This window comes from Dermacentor andersoni, chromosome 1 (genome assembly GCF_023375885.2).
Source record: "Dermacentor andersoni chromosome 1, qqDerAnde1_hic_scaffold, whole genome shotgun sequence".
In the NCBI taxonomy this organism is placed as follows: Eukaryota; Metazoa; Arthropoda; class Arachnida; order Ixodida; family Ixodidae; genus Dermacentor; species Dermacentor andersoni.
In genome coordinates this window covers 370,511,386-370,523,084 of record NC_092814.1, presented here as the reverse complement: position 1 = coordinate 370,523,084, position 11,699 = coordinate 370,511,386, and the positions used below count along the sequence as shown (strand labels likewise).

The window sequence follows — 11,699 nt, the reverse complement described above, 5'->3', positions numbered from 1 at the left end:
CACAAAGAAGCAAACAAATACAAGTAAGTAGAAAACACTGCGATGGCAGGTGCTAACATGCCAGCATTGTGTTAGCTTTCCTCATGACTCCCAGTTGTGGTCCTGATACCTGCTTGACTGCTTCTTGCTTCTGATAGTCATGAGTACCCTGATATCCATAGCATTCTGCAAAGCTCGTTGCCGACATTAACCTATATAGTTTGCAGATAATACTATTGTACTTCAGATTGATTTCCTGAACGAAGTAGAGCATTTTTGTGCTTCAGAACATGCGAACGCATTGATCGCACCTGTGATACGCACATACATCGACAGCTCTTGAACGTGGCCTACACGTGTTACTTGCAATCCAAAATCAACGCATCGTGTGCTGCTTGCGCCTGCTGTAATAACCCGGATGCTTCTTTGGTACATCTACTGCCTCAGTAACTCAAGCGCCAGCGAAAAATATTATGCAGCCCTTTCAACCGACTAGATAGGCGTCCTCTATCTGTGGACATGGTTCCTAGCCCTGCCCAAACAAAAACACGTTTAAGCACTTAGTGGCTTTTCAATAACCACTGACTTTACGCAGTCACTTCAACTGATGATTGATCGTCAATGGGCTAATTATCTGACTTTGGGCGCGCCTATGTTAACTCGGGCCAATCTTTCTTTGATGTGCGTGAAGATTCGCTGAAGGCAAGATTTATTTATTTATTTTTTCATGTCGTGATTCTAGGGATAGTGACTGCACATTTCAGCGAATGCTGCCGTAGAATCGCCAAGTATTCTAATGTGTGTTTTGTAGTTTCTTTTTATTTTCATCGCTCGCTTTGAACACCCCACGCACACCATGATGTTGACTATGTACGATATGCGTAGCCCCTTTCGTAGACACATTCGTCATGTGCAATGGTCCGCTGATGTGACAATTTATGCACACGGGGGCAAGCCGCAGATGTCCACAGGAGGAGGAGGAGCCCTGTCTGGCCGCCTGGCCATAGTGACTGGCGGAGGAGGAGGCATCGGTGGCGCCGTCTGTCAGCTGCTGGCGGAGAAAGGAGCCCGCGTGGTGGTCGCCGGACGCACGCTGGAAGCGGCGGAAGCTGTGGCCGTGGCGCTGCCAGGTTAGAGACAACACGCTTCGTGCTGCCTCCAAGGCTCTAGCGAATTCTCCTCTCTCGCTTTACTGACTTGGATGGCAGGTCGGTGTGTCGTATTTCGCTCTGCACGACACCTATTTCGTGATGATTCTTTTTATTTTTCCTTTCTTCATTGCTTCTCTGCAAGCCGTGCAGATGCTATCATCGGGATCGGCCACTCAGAGTAGTAAGCGAGGAATAGAATCGGAGCAAAGGAGTCGTGTCAAAGTATCCGGGCTGAATTGCTGTACGTGATGCTGCCGCGAGTGGTTTGAGCTTGAGTCGAACCGACGGCGTTTACGTGAACTCGCTTCCGCCGGGTTGAGATCGCAGCCCCATACATCGACAAGGTCAGACAGGAGGATGGGTTATTTGAGCTTCTGATTTTCAATGCTGTATCAGAGACATTGGGGGCGCATTTCGTGCATTTTTCATAATAAGATTTAGCATTACACTTCTCATGAGTGACCCTGAAAGATTGATTCTGACTATAATGGCAGCGGCAAAGTCGATGACGACTAACGACGATATACAGTCTGGTTGTGTCGTCGCATCTCGCTCGTCATATTGGTGGCTTCGCTAAAGTGCTCTAGCTAAATCACAGCATTGTAGAAGCAGCCGTTCATAACCAATGACTGGATGATGTCCTGCCGCGCGCTTGCCGCGCGCTTGCCTCAACCAGGCCCCACGGAATTTTTATGAAATGCGTTGGATAGAGCCTATGTAATGCTTGGACAGCACTCATTTTCTGTCCACTTTTCGTGCGGCGTTATTCGCGGCGAGAATTTGGCATGGCGCCCTCTCGCGAGTGACGTCACGGCCAGGACGCTGCTCGCTCCGGCTCGCTCGGCTGCCGCGCGCGCTCGTTCCCTTCGTGTATGCTTGGGGTATGGGTGGCTGGAGCCGTACTTGAAGGATATGTCGGCTTCTTTCTGCTGCCACTCCTGAACCACAGTTCCTTCTTGAAAAGCGCGTGAGTCGAGAACATTTGCGGCTTGGTTATCGCAAGCTATGTAGCGTTGAAGGAGTCTACTCGTTTTGCAATGCATGTATGCGCTGTGTCTGACCATAAATATGTCATTAAAAACTTTCTGCAAATTCAACACGCGAAGGTGTCTATGATGCTTCGCTCAACACTGAACATTGCCTTAGTACTTAGCTGTGAGAGACATTACATTTTACACGGAAGAAAAATCTTGGTATTTGGTGTCCAGCGAAGCTGTTATCATGGTTCTTATTACTCTGGTGAGTTTTTCTAGTGAAATATGACCACTTTATTAATGCGCAAAAGAAATAGTCGGGCGCTCATTTCTCATGAAAAAGTTAGCTGCTACTTCCGCCGCTTTCGGAAAGAGGCCCCCATAAAATGAACTCCTCATGGCTGCTAACACGATGGTGCGTCATATATAGAGTATTTACATATATAATAAATTCACAAATACCATAATAGCAATCACCTGAAAGAAAAGTTTCGTGGTTAAGATAGAGAGCCAATCAATTGGAAGCGATGAAATGTTCCATGGTGACCCTCAGTAAGCTTTATCAAAAATATGGCTCACCCCTCACGCAACGGTAGCAACGGACTGACGTTATGGCGAGGCACGCATTGTTCGCGAAACCCATCAGTTCGCTGCAACTTCGAATTGAAACCACGAAACAGTTTTTTTCCAGCGCCAATTGCTTAGGCTGCATAGAAAAGGGAAATTCAAGCACCTTCTTTCTCACCATGTCTCGATCCAGCGTTTTTTAATTATAAACGGAGAACTATTTGCTTCATCAGGACATAAAAGAGAACCTCGCGAACCTTCATTAGGAAGACACCACAAGCCTTACATATTTCACTTGATTTTTGACCCTCCAGCAGCGAATTATGATAATTTCAATATGCCCCATACTACTCATGAATAATGCTTCGGCTTCTTTCTGGCTGCAGCCATACGGCGGAAAAAGGCATATTCCAAAAAAAAAAAATTTGGCCGAGCAGCCTGTTCCAGTTCGTCAAACGGATTTGCCATGTATATTCCTCAAGCAGCAAACACCTGTAAATTGCTCAAGTGAGTTGAACGTGTAGCGCGGAAAAAAAAAGAATATATATTGGTACATACGTTTTCGTATTCTGCAAACAGCTGTAAGCCTCAATTAGCTTTACTTGAAATTACCGCCACTGAAAGTAAACACGTGAAGAACCGCCTAATTTTGAGAAGCAGTTAAAGAAGCAAGTGGTGCTGGTAGAATGTAAACTGCAGTTTTAAGTCCTCGTGTTACTGCCGAGCGTTTCTGTGAAGAAATGCAAAAATTCGATATTCTACCATGGAACTACTCGTCGTAAGCAAACTGTTTTAGCGGATTAAAATCTAGGTAACTGCTGTAGAAGTCATATATAGTCAGTGTTTCTGACACACTTGTCGCACCGCGGCAATTATGGTATCATAACTTGATTCTTATATGCTATGTTTTTTTCCTTTGTCGATCTGCTCATAAAAAACCCGCAATGGGCTGGTCGGCGCCCCTTCGGCTGGCGCTGTAGTGTTGCCTTTGGGAGCTGCATTGTCGTCTAAAGAAAGAGCGAGTCAGCGTGCACACAGCCGCAGGGGAACGTTAATTGACTAAGTCACAAGTGGTCACATGGTCCAATGCCTTCAAGAAGTGCATTAGGCGGTTTATTGCCTTGGGCGTACAAGAGCTCTTTGACAAATCTTCCGGGATATCTTTTTGCGAGAAAGCTTTAGCTTCTAAGCGGCTGAGGCTCGTACGCAGGTGATATTCATGCCAGTTAAAGGATGGACACTGGCGCATAAGCTGCTCGACAGTTTCCTCACACCCGTAAGAATTGCATGCGACTGTGTTGGCGTTTCTGTTGACGAGTGAATAAGCGTTCTTAGATGCCGCGCTGAAGCACAGGCGGCACAACATCGTTATTTCGCGATGGGGGCGTCTAAGTGGTAAGCTAAATCGTAACTAAGGGTTCAGTGGGTACAGGCGCAAGTTGGAATGATTTCCGTTGCTGACGAAGTGAATAGTGACGCCGTGCTGCGTCCGTAAATTTCGGCTGTGCCCGGAATTTAGCCCAGCCGTTTGACAAAATTGGCCTAGATATGGTGAGGGCAAACTATTGAACGTCAGAATATTCAACGAAGTACATATAGGTGTTCCAAGTAAAATGGCCTTTCAGAGGTCGGCTTTTCTAGAAACTGTTCTGAGCGCCACGTTTTGCAGGCTCACAATCCGAATTTGTGTCTTATTTAAGCGTACGTTCCCCACCCAATAATAAGGAGAACCGTGCGTGTTTCGCATGGTTTCAGTTCTGCACATTAGGCATGCCTCAAATTATTATTGAGTGAGTTGTTTTATAATAAGCCCATGTGGCTCATTCATCGCATGCCTAAGCTTGGACCGCTGATCCAAGCCGAACAAACGGCTGCATGCGCTCGCGCATAGTGCATATGATCCCGCGTTATTTATTTCACAAGTTACTCATGGCGTACTTAACAACATGACGGAGAGCCCATGTAGTCATTCCTGTTTTTTACCCATGTGTTGTTCTCTGCAACAAGTTTTTCCTTCTCTGCCGTTGACGCGTCAGGTAAGGTGCGTGTGACGCAACAGATTGTCAGCGGACTGATCAGTGCTGCGCAATTGACAGCTGTCAATACCGGCGAGCCGTAACACTTAATGTGTCGTGCTGTGACATTTGCGTTCACTTCATTCGTGGCGTTTGTTGTGTGCTACATATATGTGCTCATATGCTGCTTAAACTTCTGTTATGTACAATACGAAGTGCTTCAGCACGTATATTCAGAAAGGGGCGATATGTTTCGCATTAGATGCGGTAGCATGCTGTATGAGCGTAGAGAAATCTCTAATAATAAGATGGTTTCATTTCTGCGACCCCACTGTGCATTTCTGTTCTGTGGACTGAAACACGAGTATATGTGCCAACAATGGTATGTTCAGGAGCGGTACCTTTGAAACACTGTTAATGATAGCATCCGCAAATAGCCCAGAAGTTTCGCGACTGTGAAAACTACAAAGGCTGGAAGCTTAAATATGCATTCGGTCGTGCATTCTCGCCTTCTGAACGACTTGTAGTCGTAATATGTATCGTGACAATGGCTGGATTGGTGGAAAACTTAAATAGAAAGGATCGGATCGCATGTTCCTTCTGAACAATGTATTGCGGGAAATATATGCTCATGTTAGCGCACGCGATGTGCCTGGGCTAGGTTGCGACTTGTGTACGTCGTTTCTTGCAACGACAGGTTGCCTCGATCACCGAGCCATGCAAGTGGACGTTGGTGACGCAGCCTCGGTAGAGCGCCTATTTGACGCCGTGAAGACGTTCAGCCCAGTGACCGCCAATATTCTGGTCAACTGCGTCGGCTATGTGGACTTAGAGACACCGACGGCTGTCGATATGAGCGAGGACAGCTTCGACCGCACGGTTCGGGTAAATCTCAAGGTGAGTTTCCAAGCTCGCGAGTCGCTCAGTGAGCCACTACGATGGTTCGGTGACTGGCATTTTTGTGCTCAGCTCAAGGTAGCGGCTGCGATTTACCTTCTCGGCGGCCCAATCACTATGAAGATGGGATGCGCAAACACCCATTTGCTGAAATTTTCGTGGATGTTAAGGTACTCGCTAGAACACAAGAACTTGCACACACTTGGACATTACCAATAAAATTGAGTGTGAGCGCAGCAAACACGATGGGATTTATATTTGTTGATTCATAGGGTTCAACGTCCAAATGCAGCAGTAAAGCAGTGAGAGATGCATTAATACCAGTACAAGTGTCGGTATTTGGACTGGCGTTTGTGCCTGTTGGTCCAATGGAAACGTGACTGCGACCTGGAGCTCTTTAGCAGAAAGCTGTAGCCGCTGAGCCACCAAGGTGGGCAGATCAGCAAGGACGGTAAGCCCAAGTCCCTAGTAAATAATTCATCTCCTTACCATACTACGGAATTCTACTGTCGACACGATTGCGTACACAAAGCCGTGTCTTTCCTCCTGGGGTTATGTGTTTGCGCGGTACCTAAAATTCGCGGTGAGCGGTACCCTTAAATTGCCTTATGAAATTCTTGATCTGGACTTGTATAGTCCGTCATGTAACCACGAAATCATTATAAATGCCCTGGACCACAAATGATGGGAGACCTGATTAAGAAAGGTTCCATGGTCGCATTATTAGTGCGGATGGAGCAGCAAACAATCATGTTTATCTAGAACAAATAACTCATGCCACAGAAGAACAAAACATGCGCAAATACAGTATGTTCTGGTCAATTCGGGAGACAGGTTCAAGTCAAGAACGTACGCTTACAACGATATGCCCGAGCACAAACGTATGTGTTCACTGTATTTTGCAAGTAAACAAAGAATCAGGAATAGGGACGCTAAAAAAGAAAGATGAAAGAAAAGCTGACAACCAGTCAATCATCAATGACAAGAAAAATAACAGGCGGTACAAGACGCCATAGAGAGGCAGCATAATGCGATAGGGATCGCATGCCAGTAGGCGTGTGTGTGTCTGTGGAGGCTTGAGCAGGGGAAAGAAGTTAGGCACAGAGAAAAGTTTCCGGTTTTCTACCCTGCGCGGGGGTGCAGGAGGTGCGTTAGATGGATGAATGGATGCTCAAATTGAAACTAAGAACATCAATTTGTGCTTTGTGTATGTGGTGTAATACATAGAACACATTACCTGTGATTCGTCCGAGCGAATAGATGCCACAACAAGGTAACCGCTGTCTAGCGCTGCAGAATCATTAGGTTGAGGTAAATCTAGTCGAAAAGAATTCCAGATATGTGGACTAGCCCGTCGTCCAGGATTAGACTTAAATACATGATGATAATGATCACTTTGATATTGTCGCAGGGCCCGTTCCTGACCAGTCGAGCTGCGGCGCGTGCCATGCTACAAGCCGGGGTCACGGATGGAGCAATTGTCAACGTGTCGAGCCGTGCTGCTAACGATGCCATGCCGCGTTTTTCGGTATACGCTGCCTGCAAAGCCGCGATCGTGTCCTTCACGCGCTGTATGGCGGCCGAGCTAGCTTCGCGGGGCATCCGCTGCAATTGCGTGATGCCCGGACTTACGGATTCGCCGCCCGTGCTCAGCATGCGCGATGAAATGCGCAACGCCCTTTGTGCAAGCATCCCCCTCGGTCGACCAGCCACCACCAGAGAAATCGCAGAAGTCGTCGTGTTCCTCTGCTCTGAGCAGAGCTCGTACGTGGTGGGCGCCGCTTGGATTGTGGCCGGAGGGAAGCAGTAGACGAGCCACTAGCAAGAGTCCTCTGGGGAGGTTGATACAAGGGGTGTCCTAGCTAATGTCAGTATGCATCTGAAATAATAAAGGCTACTACATTCTGCACAGACGAAGCTTACATATACGATAGTGTTCGCAATTACCATTTTTTTAATGACCCGATGTAATAGGATTAGCTGGCGCCTTTAGGTGGCACCCGCTACTCTTCGTCGCTTTGCAAAAAAATAAATAAATAAAATGTAATAAAAATTTGTATGGAAATGCGGTGCAACAATATCACAAGAACAGCCAGCCAGCAATACCACAAAGCAATTTTATTCTGTACATGAGTCCAGGGACGCCCAGAAGGTGAACTGTTTCCAGAAGGTGAACATCTTTTTTTCAGAACGTGAACATTTTCTAGAAGGAGAACCTCTTTTCAGAGAAGACATAAAGAAGCCCCGACTAGGGGCATCATATCTGTGCCGTCCTGACAGCCCACGATGCGGTGACCAGGCTCGGCCTGCCTGTACCAACGTGGGAGCGGCCTGCAGCGCGATGATCGCGTATCTCAGGACTCTCGCAAAATTTTTCCATCCATCTATCCATCCATCAAGACTTCCTGTTTCCCAGATGAGTGCACAGACCATAAGTATACTCTTACATAATATACCAAATAAACTGCTGTCAAACTAACAAGTATAGTCATTGAAAGGTATCTGGATAGCGCAATAAAACAGGGACACAAGAAAAAACGAAGACAAGCGCTAACTAGTTAGCGCTTGTCTTCGTTTTCGTTTTTTCCTGTGTCCTTGTTGCGCTATTCAGACACCTTTCAATGATGACCTACCATCAAGCCCATAGCCCCACCCTCGTTGTTAACAAGTATAGATTTACATCATACATGTATATTTCAGCGGGCACTAAAATTTAATAAGAGGTACTGGTGTTTTCTACAGAATTTTTTAAAGCGACAAGCGTTTTTTTAAGCCCCGCTGTTGGCTATTCGCCAAGTATTTTTGTAGGGTGAATAGTCGTCCATCTAATAGGATTAGATTTTCCCTCAAATCCATCAAATTTCGCCTTGCAGTTTCGTTCCTTAGATCTTGGGGGTGCACGTCTTCGTGTGGGTGGCCATACGAGCACTGCAGACTAAGGGCACATTTAATCCTGCACCAAAAGGGCAGCTTATATGGTGAGGCAAGTCGCAGACGCTCAAGTAATGTCTGATTTCTTTTTCTTATCTCAGCTTTGGTGGAATCGACGAGTTTATGTATGGGTTTATAAAAAATAACTCGGGAATTTTAAACTGTTGAAAAAACCATGTGTTTTTGCCCAGACGAGCGGATAACTGACTAAGCAGCAAGCGGGCTTCACTTCGTGAAAGAGGAAGGTTTAATCTGTCTTCGTTATTGTACGCCCGATTCGCAGCTGCATCCGCTGCAGTGTTTCCAGTACAGTGACCTGGTATCAAATAACACGCTATAACGTGATATTTGTGGTTTTCAAATACTAGAGAGATAGCAAAGAGAGGAAAGGCAGGGAGGTCAACCAGACGCGCGTCCGGTTTGCTACCCTACACTGGGGGAAGGGAAAGGGGGGACAGAAAGAAAGAGAGCGGGATAGAGGGAACACTGTCTGTGCACGCAGCAAAGTGCTTGGAAATCAGTCAAGTCAAAGCAAGTGCTCCGTCGATACGTTAGGCTGCCGTCAATCTTGGTGGTTCATAGCTGGTGATGTACGTTGAAGTTACCAGTGAGGCCCAAGGATCCGGTGGGCGTCAGCAGTACGTTGCAGTACGTGGCAGTATATTTTTAAGCTAAACCCCAGCCGTTCTGACTTCAATGCGAGTATAACGATGCGGGTGAGCCATGATGCTTACTCAAGAGGTGCAAGTACTGAATTGAGAGCATCCAGCACTTGCATTGCACTTCGCGCTGACGGAGTGTGCAGGTTATTTAAGAGTATTCGAAGGGTATTCATCAGAGACCGGAGCATCATAACGACTTGCCGGTCTTCTTCGGGCAATTTGTCAGGAGCCCGCGCTGTTCGCTCTACAGCCGTGTGCAGCTGTATCACTTGACGTGGCTCCGGCTCGGGTTGTGGCATCAGCTGCGGCATCGCCTCCGGTTGTGGCATCGGCTGCGGTATCGCCTCCGGCTGTGGCATCTCTTCCAGCTGTGGTATCGGCCGTACCACCGACTGTGGCATCGGCTGCGGCATCAGCTGTGGCTTCGGTTGTGACTTCCGTTGTTGTTCTGGCTTTGGCTGTTGCTTTAGTAGTGAGGACCAAGTTGTATTGTTCAAATACAACTTGGTCGGTTGTTTTCAAATACAAGACTTCATAATGTACTATATAATGACAGAAACTTGCTAACTTCAAGAATACTGGTTTGTGAACATCAGTTTATATTAATTGTGATAAAGGCGATTCATTCTTGAAAAGAGATCGATTCAATTCAATTCTGGCACTATTCGATCCGGTCCCAAAGATCCCCATTTGCATGCCTCTAATAATGCATCTTTTTTATGCTGTCTTTCAAATGTGCATTGCAAACATGACTCTCACATAAATGTGCACTCAGAGCATACTACATGTAATAAAGGGAAATTCCAGTGGGCTAGTTGATTCAACATAATTAACATTGCTGCGCAAAGTGACGAACGAGCAGGGCTTAAGCGAGAAAAACAACGCACGGCACCTGAGCGCAAATTAACAACTGCTTTATTTTTCGGAAAACGAGACGTACATATAGCCTACTCGCATGCGCAGGTTAGCTCTTCCCAGCCTACCTACACCATCTGTTGTCAGTGATTGAGCTAATCTCTTTGCTGAGTGATATGCATGGCACGTGGGGTCATCTTCATGTTGTAGGCTTCCACAACTTTTGTTTTTCTTTGGTTTCCACATTTCAGCAAGATCACCGACCTGTGGAAGATAGGCTTGCACTTGCATAAAGCCAATGTATGGGAAGGTCTCCGGGTGCTTGTACCAGACTGCAGTTGCGTCGATATTTGCGCAGTCAATCATTTACGTACCTGCCTATTTGGCTTGTTATATCCTACAGCAGAAATGTAAACAGCAGAAATCCTAAAATTCAATGCAAGCATTAAATCAGAGAACGCAGATAAATTTTGTTCTCAAGAACCTAAACTTTCCTTGGGGTTTGCTGGAATGAAAGCAGTTGAGGAAACTTAATGTAAAACTCTACTTTGCTGACTTCAACATTTATCATGGATGTGAAGTGGGTGTAGTGACAGAAAGGCGGTGCGTATGTAGAATAAGTACTACCATGCTGATCAAAAGCTTTATAAGCGTATTCTGTGAAACCACAATTATGTACAGGAATAACATGACACTGGTCATAACTTAAAGCAACGGTTCATTACAGATGGGTACACATATAGGGCACATAAACATGATGTTCAATGCAAGTGTGAGCCGCCGTGGTTGCTCAGTGGCTATGGTGTTGGACTGCTGCGCACGTGGTCACGGGATCGAATCCCGGCCTCGGCGGCCGCATTTCTATGCGGGCCTAATGCGAAAACACCCATGTACATAGATTTAGGTGCATGTTAAAGAACACCAGGTGGTCGAAATTTCTGGAGTCCTCCACTACGGCGTGCTTCATAAGCAGAAAGTGGTTTTGGCACGTAAAACCCCATAATTTAAGTTTTTTTTAATGCAAGTGTGCCAGGTGCAAGCTTGACTTGAAATGATAGTCACTTTTCAGATGCAAGTGGTATGATGACATACTAGGAATGAATGCTTGTTATTTCTTATTCGCACAATGACGCATCTCTGAATGAGAGATGTCACATCCCAACTGCCCTATGCAACTTTGCCAGATGAAATAGGAAGCTCATTGATATAATCAATTACGGAATGTACAGAAGTGTTGTGCTGTTCCTTGCAGTCTTGTTTCTCAAGAGTACTTGCATAATGTGAAAAAGGGTACCTTCATCTAAATGTTGTGTATATATGACAACAGAACTATTCCTTTTCCGTCATCAGAGGAGGCTTTCATGTCAATGTATGACTTAAAGTTCTTTAACAACAAATATACGATAAGTACCTGCATGTAAACAAGCGTATGTAGCGGCCTAAAGGCATGCACGTTAGTGAAAGTATCTTTCAGCCATATTGGCAACAAAACTTTCCCATGGGCTTTTTTCTTGTGCGCAAATACCGACCACACATTTCTAGATGTAGCAGATTTATTTTTTATGCTACAATTCTGTGCTGTCTTCCTTGCAACGAGTCCTTTCACATATGTCCACAAAACATAGGCCCTTCATTAGGATTTTGTCTACAAATTCATGCTTTTTTTGC

General features: G+C 45.9%; 1 protein-coding gene across 1 annotated transcript; it reads left to right on the top strand.

The window, feature by feature from the left end:
• The first annotated feature begins 940 nt into the window (after positions 1–940).
• Positions 941–7,485, top strand: LOC126516668 ((3R)-3-hydroxyacyl-CoA dehydrogenase-like). Its single transcript, XM_050166768.3, has 3 exons — positions 941–1,109; positions 5,384–5,583; positions 6,995–7,485. Exons 1-3 carry the CDS (start codon positions 941–943, stop codon positions 7,391–7,393), a joined length of 768 nt encoding a protein of 255 aa, XP_050022725.2. The 3' UTR covers positions 7,394–7,485.
• The last annotated feature ends 4,214 nt before the right edge of the window (positions 7,486–11,699 follow it).

Excerpts from the sequence above, each read along its gene's own strand:
- LOC126516668 (XM_050166768.3), top strand. The coding sequence starts at position 941 with ATGTCCACAGGAGGAGGAGGAGCCCTGTCTGGCCGCCTGGCCATAGTG. Across the intron at positions 1,110-5,383 it reads TGTGGCCGTGGCGCTGCCAG|GTTGCCTCGATCACCGAGCC; the intron begins GTTAGAGACAAC and ends TTGCAACGACAG. Across the intron at positions 5,584-6,994 it reads CGGTTCGGGTAAATCTCAAG|GGCCCGTTCCTGACCAGTCG; the intron begins GTGAGTTTCCAA and ends ATATTGTCGCAG.